Source organism: Marmota marmota, unplaced genomic scaffold (genome assembly GCF_001458135.2).
Source record: "Marmota marmota marmota unplaced genomic scaffold, marMar, whole genome shotgun sequence".
NCBI classification, from domain to species: Eukaryota; Metazoa; Chordata; class Mammalia; order Rodentia; family Sciuridae; genus Marmota; species Marmota marmota.
The window spans coordinates 2,161,669-2,179,444 of NW_026000103.1; the positions used below are offsets into that span (position 1 = coordinate 2,161,669).

The 17,776-nt window shown below is 39.5% G+C and overlaps 1 protein-coding gene across 1 annotated transcript in view; it reads left to right on the forward strand.

Moving 5' to 3' along the window:
* Saxo1 (stabilizer of axonemal microtubules 1) overlaps positions 1–17,776 on the forward strand; it is a 94,942-nt gene that overhangs the window by 60,711 nt on the left and 16,455 nt on the right. The window contains exon 3 of the mRNA XM_015502551.2: positions 9,570–9,749. Coding sequence (XP_015358037.1) covers positions 9,570–9,749 — 180 coding nt within the window. The remainder of the gene's footprint in view (positions 1–9,569; positions 9,750–17,776) is intronic.

Consider the following 17,776-nt stretch of genomic DNA (forward strand, 5'->3'; position numbering starts at 1 on the left):
TGTTTTAAAAATAGGGATTAAAGAGAGGACTTGGTTGTTTTTGTAATGCCTGGAAAAGAGCCTTGGAAAGCTTCGTTTAGCACAGCTGCTGGGTTTCTCTGAAATTCACAGGGTACTAGATTTCTTGGGAAGAGAGTGAAACTCCAGTCCAGTATGCAAGCTTGCTGTTTTTTTGGCTGGAGGACACTCAAAGGCCATGTGGGAACAGGCCCAGCGCAGCTGACGCTAGCTTCAGAGTGTGAGAAGGGAAGCTCCCTTCTGTTGCTGGCTCTGCACTTATCATCAGCTTAAATCAAGAGGCTGCCTAGTCCCAGGTGGTTGGACTGAAGCCGTATTGGCCTCGAGGGAAGCTCTTGCTTAAGCGTTCTGTGTAGGCCCTGCCTCTTAGGATTTGTTTCCATATTTCCTTAATTTAGAAAAAAATTAAATCTGCAAAAAAGAATAAAGTAACAACGCTGTGTATCCAAATCCCAGCACCAACAATGATGAAGGTTATACTCCATTTAGTTCAACTGTCCCAGGACTCAGAAATCGTGTCATTTTACCCCACATACCTCACGGTACCTCTCTAAAAGAACAGATTCTTCCTTCCATAACTATAATGACATGATCATATCTAAAAATTTGGAGTTTAAAAAAAACCATTTCTTTTGCTCCCTTTTTGCCCCAACATTTTATTGTGAATTTCTAACATAAAGTTGAAAGAATTTTAAAGTGAATGGCTATATATCACCTAGATTCTATCATTGCCATTGATGCATCTCTCCGTCTATTTTCCATTATTCATCATCTACCAATTCATGTCAGTGTGATTTTTTTTTATATATTTCAAAGTAAATCATGGAGATCAGAAAAGTTCCCTCAATAGTTCAGCATTTAATTTATTAACTACAGTTGCTTTTTTCTTTCGAAATAGTTTGCAATGAAATGTCAAGTCATATTTGACATATTTGCTGGGATTTGATAAATTCCTGTGCCTATTTAACCTATATACCAGTCAAGATGAAGAACTCTCCAGCATGCCAGAGTCTGTTCCTAGTCAGCCCTTCTCTCCCTCCCATGGGTGACTACTGCTTTATTTTTTTCCCAACTAAAGATTAGTTTCTTTTATTCTAGAATTTCATATAAATGATACCCAGGATGATACCATCCATCCCCCAGGGGATTGGTTCTCTAAGAGTTGGAAAGAGAAGGTACCCCTTCTCTCTCTCTGTTTTTTTTTTCCTGTGCCTCCCTTCAAGACTCAGTGGGTCATTGCCAAAGCCCTGATTTCTCCTGGGGATGCTGTGATCCCCACCTCACCTTCTCAATCCAGTTTTCTGGATTCCTTCCTCTCCTCTCAAATTTTCTCTTTAACTTCACTCACTCACTCACCTCTTTCATTATATCTCTTTGGCCATCTGAGCTCTTGCTCTGTCAATTATTTTTCTCATCAAAGAATCTCTCTTTGCTTATCTGTTCCTCTACTTGCAAAGATGGTCTGACATCATTTCTTTTCCTATGATCCCAGGATGACCATCACATAGTTAATAGTTTCTGGGGTGCCTCCTGGGTAATATCTTGAGTTCCTACTTTACCTTTCTTTTTGCTTTGTTTTGTGGGGTGGGCTGGTACTAGGGATTGAACTCAGGGGCACTCAACCACTGAGCCACATCCCCAGCCCTATTTTGTATTTTATTTAGAGACAGGGTCTCACTGAGTTGCTTAGTGCCTTTCTTTTGCTGAGGCTGGCTTTGAACTCATGATTCTCATATCTCAACCTCCTGAGTGCAGGGATTACAGGCGTGTGCCACCATGCCTGGCTCTTTTTGCTGTTTGTGACAAATGTTTCTAAATGGTGATCTCTCATCTCTCACTCCATGTCTTCAACAGTACCAATTTCTTGGTCCCATGAAAAAAAAAGTATTTGCCCTAATACCTTTTGACTTTTCTGTGGCATTTAACTATTGAACACTTAAAATGTTTTCTTTGACTTCTGAATGTTTACTCTTGTTAAATTTTTTTTTTATTCCTTAGTCTGTTTTTTCCCCTCTGGAAAATTCTTTTCCATATTAGTAAATATGGTGTTTTCCAAAGTTTTGTTTTTCTTCCTTTTTTTCTTCTCTTCTTGGCAACTTCATTCATATTTTTATGGCTTCATTGTCATTCCAGATGTCTTCTAAACATGTGATTCCTACAAGTCATCATTTTTGACAGCCTGTGGACATTTCTACCAGGATTCCATTTTCTTCCCTCTGCATTCTTCCTCCCCTTACCTGGTGCCCTTGGCAGACATGGCTAATCAATCATGGTGTTCTCAGTCCTCAAACTTGTGTTCTTAGAATATTTTCAGTGTGGCATCCAGGCAGCCTCTTCTAGTTGGTATATCATTTGCACCTATTTGTCATATTTATGCTAGATAATCTTTAAGGTTGCTTGTTCTCTGACATACCTTAAAGCATTTTGCTTTGCTTCCTATTACCCAGAATCTGTTCTCCACAAGGATATATCATCACCAAATTTCCCAGTTAATCACAGCAATGGGTAGGGTAGCATATGCGCTGGAATAGTACATATGTCTCACACGGTTCTGATTCTTTTTTATTTATTTTTTATTTTTTGGTCCTGGGGTTTGAACCCAAAGGGGCTTTACCACTGAGTTACATATCCCCAGCACTTTTTCTTTTTTATTTTGAGACAGGGTCTCACTAAGTTGCTTAGGGTCTCACTAAATTGCTGAGGCTAGCCTTGAACTTGTAATCCTCCTGCCTCAGCCTCCCAAGTTGCTGGGATTACAGGTATGCACCACTGTGTCTGGCCCATTCTAATTCTTGAAAGATATATATGGATGAGATGAAGGCAGGGAATGTGAGACATCTCTTTTTAAAGCTTGTCATGAAGTTATGTGTGTATGTTCAAAAGTTGTCTTATTTTAGTGTTCATAAAATTATTTTTCATTTGTCTCTTGGCCTCTGGTATATTATAAATACAAGAGAGCAAATTTTAGCAAATTAATATTTAAAAGGTTTACAAAACACTGTGGGTAGATATACATGTATTTCAGGAGTGTTGGCTTTACCTTTCCTAATGGAGTTGATTTTCTGGAGTTCTTAAGAGGGGAAAAAAATTCCAGAAACATAGGCGCTCCTCTTAAGAGGCCTTGCCTTTAGCATTTCAGAGTTCCTGCTGTTCCAGCCACCCTAGAGTCTTTCTGGGCTGTTGGCATAGATGATGACTTTTATGACTCAAGGCTTGGCCATTGTTGTCACCTCTCATAGACTTAAAAGTGCATTTTCTATACCCAGTGTGTTTTCCTTGCATAGCAGCTGTGATAGCTCATGAGATCCCATCTACAGGGGAAAAGGAAAAAATAGGCTGCAAATTCTTTAAGGATTTGAACTTTGTGTTTTCAGTTGGATTTAAAATGGAAGTCATTTATGTGGGATGTGATATGGCCCTGGGGTGAAACCTGCTACTGACCAGCTGTGTGACCCTGGGTAGTGATTTGATGTCTCTTGGTCAGCATTCACATCTGTATGATGAAGTGGTAGGGCTGACTGGTCTCTAGGGTCCTTCTAGGTCCAGCATTCTGTATTCTTTATTTTTCTGGTTGTTACTGTTTGACTTTATCTAATGACAGCCTCTTGTTTAGACAGCAAAGAAAGTTCCAGGGAACAACAGAGTTTCAAAGAGCTGTTGGAGTTGCATCTATTTGTTGGTCTGTAATGGGAAGTTTTCAGGGCCAGTGGGAAATAGTGGGGGATGTACTGTCTTGGAAAACTCTGAGTGTAGGTGAGGTGACTTTGAAGTGACAGGTCAAAGGCCTGCCTATTAATTGATTGATGTTAAGTTTATCAGGGCAGCCAGGGAATAGAAGTATTTGGTACAGGCTGGCATCCTGTTGAGCCACATACATGGCTATGCTCAAGAGCACAGTGTTTGAAACCTAGGTTCTGGGAGTCTTGGCTTCATCACTTTCTGGCCATGTGGTCTTGAGCATGATAACATCTCCTAAGGTTCAGTTTTCATGTTTGTAAAATGGGGATGACAATAGCACCTCTCTCATAGCATTGCTGTGAAGCTTAGTTGAGAGAATAGATAAAAATTCTCCCCATATGCTGCACAGTAATTGCTCTGTAAATGTAGCCTATTAATCACAGAATGCTTGTCTTGGACTAGGCTAGGCATTTCACTTCCAGTACCTTATTTAATCCATATAATCATATTAAGTAGTGGGAGTTGTTATTCACATTATTATGGAAGAGAAATTTGGAGTTCAGAAGAGTTAGGTAATTTTCTCAGCATTAACAAGGAGTTGGGATTTAAGGTAACATTGGAAACTTTGGCTCTTGCTGCCTTTGAAGTCCCTTTGTACTCTGTGCTCTGCCTCTTTTTCACTGTGGACAGTCAGGTGATTCTAAAAGGCCATGCTGGAGGCAAGTTATCAATATCCACAGATGGTGCTTTCCTTACAAATAGGTAGGTTCTAAAAGATCCATTAGAAATTCATTTGCTTGAAAAACCCAAAGTTATATTATACTAGGTTCTGTTTATATTGCCTGTTGGTGGCAGGAAAAATGCCATACTATTGTTTGATGAATAACATCATTTGCAACCATGAAAATACTTAACACTTATTTTTGTGCAAGGAAGTACAGAAGATAAAAGATCCTAACAGAAGCTGGGACACTATAGTATAGTAGGGTAATCATGATTGACAATATTTCATTGCTTGCTTCACAATAGTTGAGAGGATTTGGAACGTTCCTAACACAAAGAAATGACAAAGGTCTGAGGTGGTGCCTATACCAGTAACTCTGATATCACTATTACATATTGTATAATATGTATTGGAATATTATGCTCTAACCCATAAATATGTTCAATTATTATGTATCAGTGAAAAACTTAAAAAATAAAAAGTTTAGGTCTTGAAAATAAAGATGGCTGAAAAACTAAAGAGCTGGAGACATACATAACACCATGCATTCTTTAAGCAGAGAAAATGTCACAGCCAGTAACTATCTAGTGGGATCATCAGTAGCTTTGTAGGGAGCTTGGGGTGGGCACAAAAATTGGTGGCATCTGAGATGGGGCCTTGAAGAAAAGGATGCATTTCTGCAAAGTGGAATGTCAAGTGGTGAGCAGATGTGGGAAGGATTGTAGTTGCATAAAAACTGAAGCTTGATGCTATAGATTGAGGTGAATTATGGAAAACTCCTTTATTTTTCATAAAACTCCTTTATTTTTCTTTTAATGCCTTCTGATTGAATCACATGAAGGCGAGTTATGTAAGGAAGAGACAAATACTATGCTAATCAACAAAATTATCTCCAAGCATCTTTGTTTTCCTCTATTTTTAGAGAAAACTTTTATTACCCAAGTGCTTCTAGTTCCTTTGAACTTTCAAATTCTAGACCTACCCTTTCCAATAGGAAAGCCAGTACAAGTATGGCTAATCCAAACTGAGGTGTGCTACAAATGTATAGCACAGACTAGAGTTTGAAGAGTAAAAATAACTTGTAAATAATTTTTATACTGATTCCATGTTGAAATGATATTTTGAATATGTTTATATATAATTAAAATTAATTTCACTTGTTTCTTTTTAATATTTTAATGTAACTACTGGAAAATTAAAAAATGAATTGTATGGCTTGCATTCTATTTTTATTGGATGGTGTTATTCTAAAGGTACCTATTTTTTTTTAAAGTACTTAAAGTCTTGTCATGCATTCTAGGGTTACCTGAGGCCCAGATGGCTTAAACTAGCTACATGTCAGGAATGTACTTGGTCATTCAGATGTGACTGAGGCCTGTAGCCATGGCAAGGTAATGAGCATCCTTCTGAGCTTCTGGTTTTTCATCTGCATAGTGAAGACATTGGATCAGATATTCTCCATGGCCCCTTTCAATTTTAAAATTCTATGATTCTAGTTTGGAGTTGAAGCTGAGGGCCAACAATTACTAGCTTTTTCTGAGTTTCATCAAAGGATCTCTCCTATTCCCTTTACCAGGTATCAGAGAAAGTCAGGATATTTCCTTTTCCCTCTGGAGTAATAAATTCTGGAGTGGAAAGACTTCAGAGAGTTCTGGTAGATTAAGGTGACCCCTGCCCTCCCCTTTCATCGTGTGCCTCTTGGTGCCATCTGGGTTTGTGTGAGTATGCACCTGAGTGAGGTGGCCAAGGCAGCTGGTAAAATGATTCTAGTCCCAGCTTGAAGAGGTCTCAGTTCTTTACTTCATGGCCATCAAGTCTACTTTTAAATACTCCAACTGTGGTGATTTCACAACTTTCTTTAGGCACTAACTTGTTCCATTAAAACTGAGAATCCAAATGTCTTTCCTTTTGAATCTACCGATAGAACAAATCAGTCATTTTCCTTTTCCTGATGACTTTTAAATATCCTTCTTTTATCAGTTCTACATACTGCTTAACTGTGTGATCATCCAACCATTAAATAAATATATTAGATGCTGGACTAGCTTCTGGGACATGGAGATTTCAGACTTCGTTTTTATTTTAAGGGGTAGGATAAACGCAGGTATTGGTGGGTATTCAGGCTGTTATGGGTACAGTTAGGAAAAGGAGATGTTACTATGAGCAAATGTGGACAATGAACATTTATGGATAATTGTTTTTAATATTTCAAAGTGAGGCAAGGTTTCAGTTAACAAATAATAAGTCAAATAACACATGTCCTATAAATATAGGTTGATATAATTCCATTTAATGGAATTTCAGCATCTGGTTGGAAGTTTATTGCTTCCACTCTCAGGATACTGCATTGCAGTATTTTGCAATTAAATTTATTTTTCTTTTGGAATAAGCACAGTGTGTTACATTTAAAAAAAATTAACAATATGGAAAGGGGGTATGAAAATGTAAATTGAACTGGTTCAAAAAATAGGGACACTTAGGAGGGAATATATAGCTATGACTCCTGAGTCCATTTTATTGCAAATGCTTGACTCTAAGAAATCCTTAGTAAAATCTTGACTTTTCTCTTGGAGTGCAGAGGAAAAAATGTAGATAAAGGTATTTTTTGCTAAGCAATATTTCTTTGTTTTTGATTTGAGGTTTGTAGAAATCCTAAAGTAATAGGGTACTAACTGGCTCAGATTGAAATCTCAGATAACTGCATTGATTATGAGCACAGAAATAATGATAATATCTAACATTTATATACAGTGGGAAATGGTGGTTTTGTTTATTTGTGAACACATCAATTTATCTCTTGAGTGAACAGAAGATATTTTAAAGTATCATTAATTAATGCACCAATTAGAAGATATTTTATTAATAAGATATTATATTTTATTATGTAGAATGTATGTGCACTTTGAAAAAATAAAACTAAACTTTTATTGATTGTATTTAATACTGGAAAGTTTAGGTATTCATACAATAAGGACAGGATACATATGGAAGATTTCCCTGTAAATAGTTAGGAATACAGTATTCTTCGGTTATTGATGATTACTCAGTCAACCACAGTCTGAAAATATTAAATGGAAAATTTCAGAAGTAAACAATTCATAGGTTTAAAATTATGTGCCATTCTGAGCAGTGTTATGTAATCTATCACCATCTCACTAGGTCCATAACTCATCCTTTATCCAGCATATGTCCATGCTGAATGCGCGATGCCTACCTGTTAGTCACTTGGTAACTGTCTCAGCTTTCAGGTCATCTGTTATGGTATGAAGTGCATATTTTCAAGTAGCCTTTATTTTATGTAATAGTGGCCCCAAAGTTGCAAGAGTAATGATGTTAGCAGTTCAAATATGTCAAAGAGAAGCTGTGAAATGATTCCTTTAAGAGAGAAGGTGAAAGTTCTTGACTTAATAAGGGAAAAAATATTATAGACTGAGGTTAAGAGCTACAGTACGTTATTGTTAATCCCTTACTGTAGCTTAAGCTTTATCATAGACATTATGTCTATGAGAAAACAGTATAAATAGGGGTGAGGACTGTCTATGGTTTCAGGCATCCACTGGGGTCTTGGACTGTATCCATACGGGGGAAGACTGTATCTAAAATATTTACCACAAATCAATAGCACTTTTTAAATAAAGATAATAGTAAACAAGACAATTTTATAGCAATTTAAGTCTTTTCCTAATACACAAATGTACAAATGAGAAGAAAGCAGATAGGAACATCTCTGAAGGTACTTGTTAACATGCAGGTCTTTTCATGTGATCATACATGTTGGTAATTTCTGAGGGTGCAGAGAGATGCGTAGAACAGCAATGGTGGCAGCAACACATGAAAGTATTGGATTTAATGACAACAGGAGCATCATGCCAATTATTGCCTGGAAAATAGCTTTCTATTAAGCAATAATGAGTTCTGAGTCTCTTTCTCTTTGATTTTCTCTCCTCTCCCCATATGCTACCCAAGTACTATATATTTATGTAATTAAAATGTAAAAACAATTCCATGTCACTCCTTGTTGTGACTAAGTTGGAAATCACTAACCTGGAGTTTGTGCTGGTGCCTGATGACTAGAGGTGCCCCAGCTGGCCTGTAGGGATTGTGTGTGAGCACACAAATAATTTAGCTGCTGCTTACTTGGTTGTTGACAGCTCCAACAGCTGCCCGTTGTCCTGCTGTAAGTAGAATTAGTTTCATTCATTACCATGCTTGTAAAATGGAAAAAGCTCATTATAAACTATAACTTTAAAATATTATCTATTTATCACTTTCTTAATTCATTTACATACTCAGTCATTCATTTGATAGGTGTTCACTGATGCCTACTGTGTACAGGATATGAAGTAGGAGGGATGCAGTGTGAACACGGCGGGGGAAGGTCCTGAGCCAACAGATGAGATAGACAATAAGTAAACTCACAAACAGATGTGCCAGTAGCAGATGACAGTAAGCCACAAGAAAGGCACATGCAGGGAGAAGAGAGGGAAGATGTGTGTGTGGGGTGTTTAGGTGTAAGATATAATCAGGGTAAATATTTCTAAGAATGTCATAATTGAGGTGAGACCTGAAAGAATAAATGAATGAAACTTTTACCATGAAAATGATTTCACATAGTAAGTGGTGTCCAGTGGACTCAGAACTGAGGCAGTTTTGCTTTGCATGATACCATTTGTATGGAACATGAACCAATCAGTTAGCAAAGATACTAGCTGGGCCCAAAAGTGAAGCCTTGGAGAGCCTCCTGTTAGGTCAGTAGTAAGCCCTTAGTTGCCGGGTGTTGTTGGAGGCCTCAAGAAAGGGTCTGTGGCAAGTAGAGCTGCACTCAGGTCGGGGGCCATAGCCATTGATATATTGTTGTGGTGTGGAAAGACTTTCAGTTTTTATGCAAATAGTGTGGCATTTGTAACAGCTGAGTATCAGCAGTGCTCGTTTCTAATTTTGTGGCTAAGGTATTTGACCAACAGCAGTTATAGACTATGGTTCAAATTCTAGCCACTTCACATAGTTTAGTAGGGAAAAGTTCTAGTTTTCAAAGGAGGCAACCAGAAGATTTTATATCTGGGTCACATTTTGAAAGATTGTGGAATTATTAAACTGGATGTATTCCTCCCTAGAAGGTAGCCAACTGAACTCCCTGTGTCTTTTATAGGCGGCATCACTGTCCACACCTCCCTACCAAGATTTATGATCAAACACAGAAACCATGTCTTCTCTCCGAATATACGGAGAACTACCCTGTCTACCACTCTTACCTGCCCAGAGAGTCCTTCAAGCCCCGGAAGGAATACCAGAAGGGGTCCATACCGATGGAAGGCCTGAGCACATCAAGGTGAGGGCAAGTCATGCTGGTGTGTGAATGTACAGCACTAACGCAGTAATGTATGGTACTGATGTGTATGTTCAGGTACTAATGTACAGCATGAGTGCACTAATGTACAATATTAACATAGGATATAGATGCTGTAATATTAATGTAGTATATCTCTGAAAGAAAATGTTGCATTTATTAGACCATGTAGTTGTTCCTAAACCCACTTTTAAAGAGAGAGAATTCTTGCTTACTGAGGGGGTGGGGGTCAAGGGAAAGGCCAAAATGGTCTATGTAATAAAGGAGGAGGGAAGTTAAGTCAAGTAGTAAAGGGAGGGAAAGACAGGGGAGGTTGATGCAGAAAAACAAGTTTTGGGTTTCTTGAGAGGTTTCAGGTCAGTTTGGATGATGGTGGTGGTGGAAGTGAATTGATAATAGAGAAAGCATGGCCATTTTTTTCAACTATGCTATAGATTTTGAATTGGGGTCTCCTTGAATGTTCAAGAAATATGAACAAAGAATGTATTTCTTTTAAAAATACTCCTGATTTGCTCTAGTTGACTTTCAAGTTAAGATTGGATGGATCTGGGTCTGTTCAGAAGTAGAACCACATGGCTCAGTGTATAGGTGTTACAGAGGTATCTGTATTGAGGTGGGGTCAGGGAAATGCTCAGTCTGAGCATCCTTCTACATGTTCCAAGATTCTAGCTGAGTCTTCCATTGACAATTTGACTAGTGACTGTAAGGTCAGGCAGCGGCAGCGACCAAAAGGAGGAAGATTAAAAAGGCTGCTGAACCAGTCTTTATTGAGATTCCACTCCCGGGTCTAACTCTATCAGACTGACAGAGCCAGATAAGAAGAGGGTCTGAGAAGAAACCGGGCAGGGGGCTTGACTGGACAGAAATTTTATGGGGCTTAGGGCAGGAAGGGAGGGCTTGGGTTAGGAAAAGGGGTTTTTAGAGTCCTTTGTCCCACTGGGGTTGGTCGGGGGAGCTGGCTAATATCCAGGATTGGCCAGGAGACACTGCTGATTGACAGGCGGTTCCGTAGGTGCCTGATTGGTATTTCTTTCGTGTGCCTGGACTGCTTGATGCTTTATTCCTAAGTCACCTTCATCAACCTGACAGTGACCTCCAGGTGGTGATGCCTGGCTGGTGGTTCTGTAAGGTAGGGACATCTTTGAATTCAGGGATTCTCAGTTGCTGTAGATTCATCTAGAGGTGTGACCTGAAGATTGATGTCTTCTGTGCCTTCTTATTCCTTATCCCTAAAGGGCAGACTTGCTATGGTATGAAGGTAATCGTGTGTTGAAAGTTCCAGCACAGTGCTTGTATGTTACAGGTGCTTAGGATCTGGTGACTTCTTTTCCTTTTGTTCTCCCTTTGCCTCCTAACTTTGTGTTCTTCTAGTGCAGATTCCAGATGGCTCAGGTGAGACAACAACTTTTCCTGAGGATAGGACTAGAAATATCTTCCACTGAGATTTTGAGTTGGAGGCATTCTTAGGTTCTAAAAACTGCATTCTTCTAGATCTATAGAAAGTCCATGTCTGGATCAGGGGATTGAGGACCCATAAGGGGAGAACTGAAAACAAGGGATTTTTGAGCCTGGTGGCAACCGTTGGATAGGAGCAGCATGATAATGGGAGGTAGCTAAGGCCTAGTCTGAGGCTTGACCTAGATTAGGTCAACGTTAAGTATATATATTAAATAATTTGGTTTAAGCACAATGTTTCTGGGTCCTGATACATGGAAAGAATAGCCTTTTCAAACTATATTTTACTAAGCAATATGAATCTTACAGTTTGGGCTTCATTTTTCCAAGAAAACAACTAAAGATTTTTGAAGACCATATCAAGAGAGATGAGCCGTTCCTGAGCATTGTTGTTTTTCCTTTTAAGAACCGTGGGCATCACGTGGTTATCTCAATAGATGCAAAAAAGGCACTTGACAAAATACAGTACCTTTTCATGTTCAAAACACTAGAAAAACTAGTGATAGTAGGAACATACCTGAACATTGTAAAAGCTATCTATGCTAAACCCAAGGCCAACATGGTTCTAAAGGGAGAAAAATTGAAACATTCTCTGGAAAAAATTGGAACAAGACAGGATGCCCTCTTTCACCACTTCTACTCAACAAAGTCCTGGAAACTCTAGCCAGAGTTGGACAGAAGAAAGAAATGAAAGGGATACAAGTAGAAAAAAAAAAGAACTCAAACTATCCCTATATGCTAACAACATGATTCTATATCTAGAAGACCCCCAAAACTCCACCAGAACAATTCCAGAACTCATAAATGAGTTCAGCAAAGGAGCAGGATATAAAATACCCCAAAATAAACTGCATTCCTATATATCCCATAAATACCCATAAATAAACTGCATTCCTATATATCAGTGATGAATTAACTGAAAGAGAAATCAGGAAAACCATCCCATTCACAATAGCCTCCAAGAAAATAAAATATTTGGGAATCAATACAACAAAAGAGATGAAATACCTCTATAATGAAGACAACATTAAAGAAAGAAATTGAAAAATGTAGAAGATAGAAAAATCTCCCATGTTCTTGGATAGGCAGAATTAATATTGTCAAAATGACCATACCAATACCACTGGTTACTGGTGACAAGTTCTGCTTCCTCACATGTTGAAGTTTGAACATTAGAGAAACATGCTAAGGCAAGCATATAAAGCAGTGTTTATTCAAAAAGGGGTAACATAGACTTCTCCCAGGAGGGAGAAGGGGACCATAGCTGGTATCCTGGTATCCCAAGAAGCGAGGTGTTCTGCCCTTTTTACATGTCCTAGGCTTCCTTTGTTCTCCTGCCCTCTTCCCCTTATCTTTCTCCCTCCTGCATACATGACTAGGCCCAGGAATGCTGGTGGGATGGTCAAAAGGTGAGAAACTGCTAGACTGAAGGGGGAAGGGCAGGATGGTGCAGCCCAGGACACCTTAATTAACAGATTTATAGCTCCCTATAGGTGGGGCAATTCCTGGGACAGGTTACCTTAGCAACAGGTTGGAGTAGGGTGAGGTTCTTGATAAGGGTGGAGAAAGGGCTCTAAGAAATAAATATATCAATCCCTTAGGGCACAGTCTCCAACTTTCTGGACTCACTCAAAATTGGCCTCCTTGATCTGACCTAACCTGACTTGATTTACCTATCTATACTGACTGCCTATCTAATTCTGGCTTCAATACTACCAAAACCACGATCCAGATTTAATGCAATTTCTGTTAAGTTTCCAGTGATGTTTTCATAGAACTAGAAAAAGCAATGATAAAATTTATCGGGAAAAATAATAGGCCCAGAATAGCTAAAGCAATTTTCAGCAAGAAAAGTGAAGCAGGAGGCATCCCAATACCAGACCTTAGATTATACTACAGAGCTATAGTAACAAAAACAGCATGGTATTGGCACCAACAGATATCAAGATCAGCGGTACAGAAGAGAAGACATGGAAAGAAATCTACATAAATACAGTTATCTCATACTAGACAGAGGTGCCATAAACATACATTGGAGAAAAGATAGCCTCTTCGACAAATGGTGCTGGGAAAACTGGAAATCTATATGTAATAAAATGAAATTAGACCCCCAGTCTCTCATCCTGCACAAAACTGAACTCTAAGTGGATTAAGGACCAGAGACCCTCTGCCTAATACAAGAAAAAGTAGGCCCAAATCTCCATCCTGTCAGCCTAGGAACTGAATTCTTCAAGATTCCTAAAATGCAAGAAATAAAATCAAGAATCAATAAATGGGATTGTATCAAACTAAAAAACTTCTTCACAGCAAATAAGAACATGAAGAGAGAGCCTACAGAATGTAAGAAAATCTTTGCCTCCTACACCTCAGATATAGCATTAATTTCCAGGATATATAAAGAACTAAAAAACTTAACAAAAAAACCCAATATCAATGAATGTGCAAAGGAACAGAGCAGATACTTCACAGAAGAAGAAATACGAATGATCAACAAATATATGAAAAAATGTTCAATATCACTAGCAATTAGAAAAATGCAAATTAAAACCACACTGAAATTTCATCTCACTCCAGTCAGAATGGCAGTTATCAAGAATACAAGTAACAATAAATGTTAAGGAGGATGTAGGGAAAAAGGTACTTTCATATAGTGCTTATAGGACTGCAAATTGGTGCAATCACTCTGGAAAGTAGTACAGAGATTCTTCAGAAAACTCGGAATGGAACCACTATTTGACCCAGTTATCCCATTCCTCCGCATATATCCAAAGGACAAAATCAGCATACTCTAGTGATGCAGTCACATCAATGTTCATAGCTGCTCAATTCACCACAATCTATGGAAACAGCATAGATGCCTGCCCTTCAATAGATGGATGGATAAAGAAAATGTGATATATATAAACAATGGAATATTACTCAGCCTTAAAGAAGAATGAAAATGGATAGAACTAGAGCTCTCATGCTAAGTGAAATAAGCCAATCCCAAAAAACCAAAGGCTGAATATTCTCCATGATGTGCAGATGCTGAGTCACAATAAGGGTGTGTGTGGGGGGGGAGTTGAGGTTCACTGGTTTGGACAGAGGGGAATTGGGGAAGGGAGAAGTTGGGAATGGGAAAGATAGTAGAATGAATCAGACATAACTTTTTTATATTCATATATGAATCCACACCCAGTGTAATTCCATATCATGTACAACCACAATAATGGGAAGTCATACTCCAGGTATATATGATATGTCAAAATACATTCTACTGTCATGATTAAAAAGAACAAATACTAAAAGAACCATGGGCAACTCTAGGGAAGAGTCCTAGACACATGGGAAAGACCCCAATTGGTAGAAAGGGATGAGAGTAGTGTTGAAGGATGACTTGTCAACATCATCCTCTGCTATGTGCAACTGTTCTCATCTTTTTATATACAATTAGCAGGAAGTGGAGAGCTCCTTGTGGGATGTAAAGTTATAAGCTTCAGATATTGTGGTATTAGGGATCTATTTCCTGTCCTGAAAGTATAAAGGTGCTTTGAGCTTTAGTGGTTGGGAGATGCTTTTTGTTTGTGGCCTACGGCTTAGGATAACAAAGACGGGCCCTCACTCTGGGGCAGGACCACTGCTCCGTGGCCTAGCTCTGAGGCCCCCAGATGTATCCCACAAACCCTCCCTTCTGATGGTGCTTTGCAAAACAAAACTTAGCCTCTGACCTGTCCTAAATTATTCCTACCTTGTGTCACTTACAATAATAAACACATTATCCAGAAGGCCCCTGTGCTCCTGCCAGAGTCAGAGTAACAATAAATATAACTTACATTAAGATGCAGCTAAAGGGAAGGGGGGAAGTTACTGAAAGAATTTCTAAAATGTGTTATTAATGATCATAAATGCTTTAAAAAAAAGCGGTAGAATCAAGCTTACCCATGGCGAGGACAAAGAGCAGACATGGGTCTCTCTTCTATTTCCTTCAAAAAGAGAAGCCATGAGGAAAGGATCCAAGGGCATCTCTTCTCTCCCTTGCACCTTCATTTCACCATTTCTCAATCCTGTGCCTGCCATGCTGGGCACTAATTTTCCTGAACTGAGAATAATACTGTGCTCCTTCCAGAAAATGTAGGGAAGCTGTTATCTGGGTGTTCCACCAGAGGCTTCTGGGGGAAGGAATGGGTCAGCCCTGTGCCTACATACCCCTGGATCTGCACAGATTGTCACCCTTTGCCCCTAGGACCCCTGTTTCCATAGCATCTCACCCACTTCCCTATCTAAGGGCCAAGTCTGCTTAGTTTCTGAGGCTGGACACAGGGTTCCCACCTGCTGAATGATAAAGTCATGTGGCCCAGGGCTTGGCTGGGTTGGTGATTAAGCCCAGACACAAAAAACACCTGGTTTCTGGAAAGGTTATCATCCCAGCATGAGGCACAATTGCAGCTGCACACAACTCTCACTGACTGTAAATCTTGGGGATTTACAGCAGGTGCCATAAGGGGAATGCTTGAGATTTCAGCCCTTCTTACTATGAACGTTTCTTGAAGCCCTTGGTTATTCTCTTGCATAGTAGGATTTACTTTTGGTTCAAATAGCTCTCAGATCAACTTATGAACAAGGGGTTTGCACTTCAAGCTTCATTTCCCTGTAGGCATGTCATTATGTAAAACACTTGGGCCCCCCTCTTGGGACATTATTTCTGTGAACTAAACCTGCTCTCTAAAGATAGGGAAAAAAGAATAATCTCAAAAAAGAGGTGAGTCTTCAGTGGTATTAGGTTTTTATTCTAAAAGGGAGGACCATGGGTAGAAGGGGCAACAGAATTGGGTTTGACTGGATGGGTTTGGCTAATAGGCAGAGGATAGGGAGTTGGCAGCATAGATTCTTTCATTTATCAATGGGATTTCTTAATAAACTAGAAGAGAGGGAAGCACCAAAAGAGGGTGTTTGGTATCCTTTCCAAAAGTCATGAAAGAAGCAGCAAGAAAGTTGGTAGTAGGTTGAGTCTTTTCCCAACTTACTGGATTTTATACATCTTCTGATCAAGGGCAGTCTATTTCCCTATTCAGAGCTGTTCCACTGGGAATATACTTATTCCCCTTGATAAGGTTGGGCCTGAGCATGGATGAACACAAAAGAGCAGGTAAGCTCTCAGCCCTGGACTTGCCTGGGCAATTTTAGAGCCTTTGAATTGTCTTTGATGATATGCATCCTGGATTAAATTTGTGAGCCAATGTTGTGGAGACTCCTTTTTCTTTTTCTTTTTCATTCCTCTGAAGAGCGTTTTTTTTGTTTGCTTGCTTGTTTATCAGGAAGGTAATACTTGATTGGACTTTTGAAGTAAGAATTCCATGTTTTGGGTGGCAGCTCAAATAGCAGTTCCATCCTCTGTGAACTAAACTTGCTCCCTAAAGATAAAAGTCCTGAGCATGGTTGCTTAAAGTCTGCCCTGTGCAAGTGGAATCCATGTTAAGAGGAGTCCCTCCTCTTGCCAAGGCAAACCTCCTACACCCTTACCCTGAATCCCCTCCCTCTAAGGATTCTCTTCTGAGGACCATCTCAGAAGTGGGATCAGGCAGAGATTTGGACATAGTTGTATGCAGAATTTTGGCTTCCTGTCCTTGGTTCTTTCCTTTTCAGGATTTCTTCCTTATGTCCTATAATTATGTCCAATTTGGTTTTCTTGTTCTTCAGTCAATAGAGAGAATAAAGAAACACTGGCCTTTTAGCTGCCTGATTTGGCACAGACTGGAGCCTGCCTTCAGGCTGGAAGCTTTGAATCATAAGCAGTTAATGGAAACCTAACCAGTGAAGACTCGTCCAGAGCCAATTCCTTTTTCCACCTGTTGGCTCTCCTCCAGAATCTGCCTATTTTGATCATTCTTTAGTGCTTTCAGATAGTTGAAGATTTTTTTCCTCCAGAGTTTATGTGAAGTGGTGACAGATGTTAGCTTCTGACTTAGTAGTAGCATTGGAGGAGTTGAGGGTAGAGGAGAAGAAAGGCACTTTGAATCCTGGAGGGCACATATTGGAATCCCGTCTGTTTCAGTGAAGATGAGAAAGACTCAGTGTGTCCAGTCAGGATCAGAGCCAAGATTTGAGAGAGTGATTCAGCCAAGGGATTTTTCTCAGTGGTCTAGAAAGGGCTCCCCAACTTGCCTGGGTACCATATGGGCTTCCTTAGAAGGGTGCCTTTTGACCCCTGGGAAGTTTAGAAATCACATGTGGAAATAATGAAATAAATCAATGGACAAAGAGATAAACCCTCTAGAGGAGAAAAAGACAAACCATGAGGAGTGTGAAGTCCAGAAAGGGAGTATTACAAAGATGAGAGGATAGATGACTCCAAGAGGGCACGGTGGGAAAAGGATGAGAAATAGTGATGGACCTGGAAACAAGGTTGTACTTGATGGCTTTGGTGGGTGTGGGGAGCAGCATTAGATGGGCAGGGTATGAGTGGAGGTGGGGAAGGCATGTAGACCACCCATGGACAACACTTTCAGGAAGAGAGGAAGGGGAAGAGGAGAAGACTGGAAGATTATAATAGAGTCCAGTGAGGGTTATGTCTATTT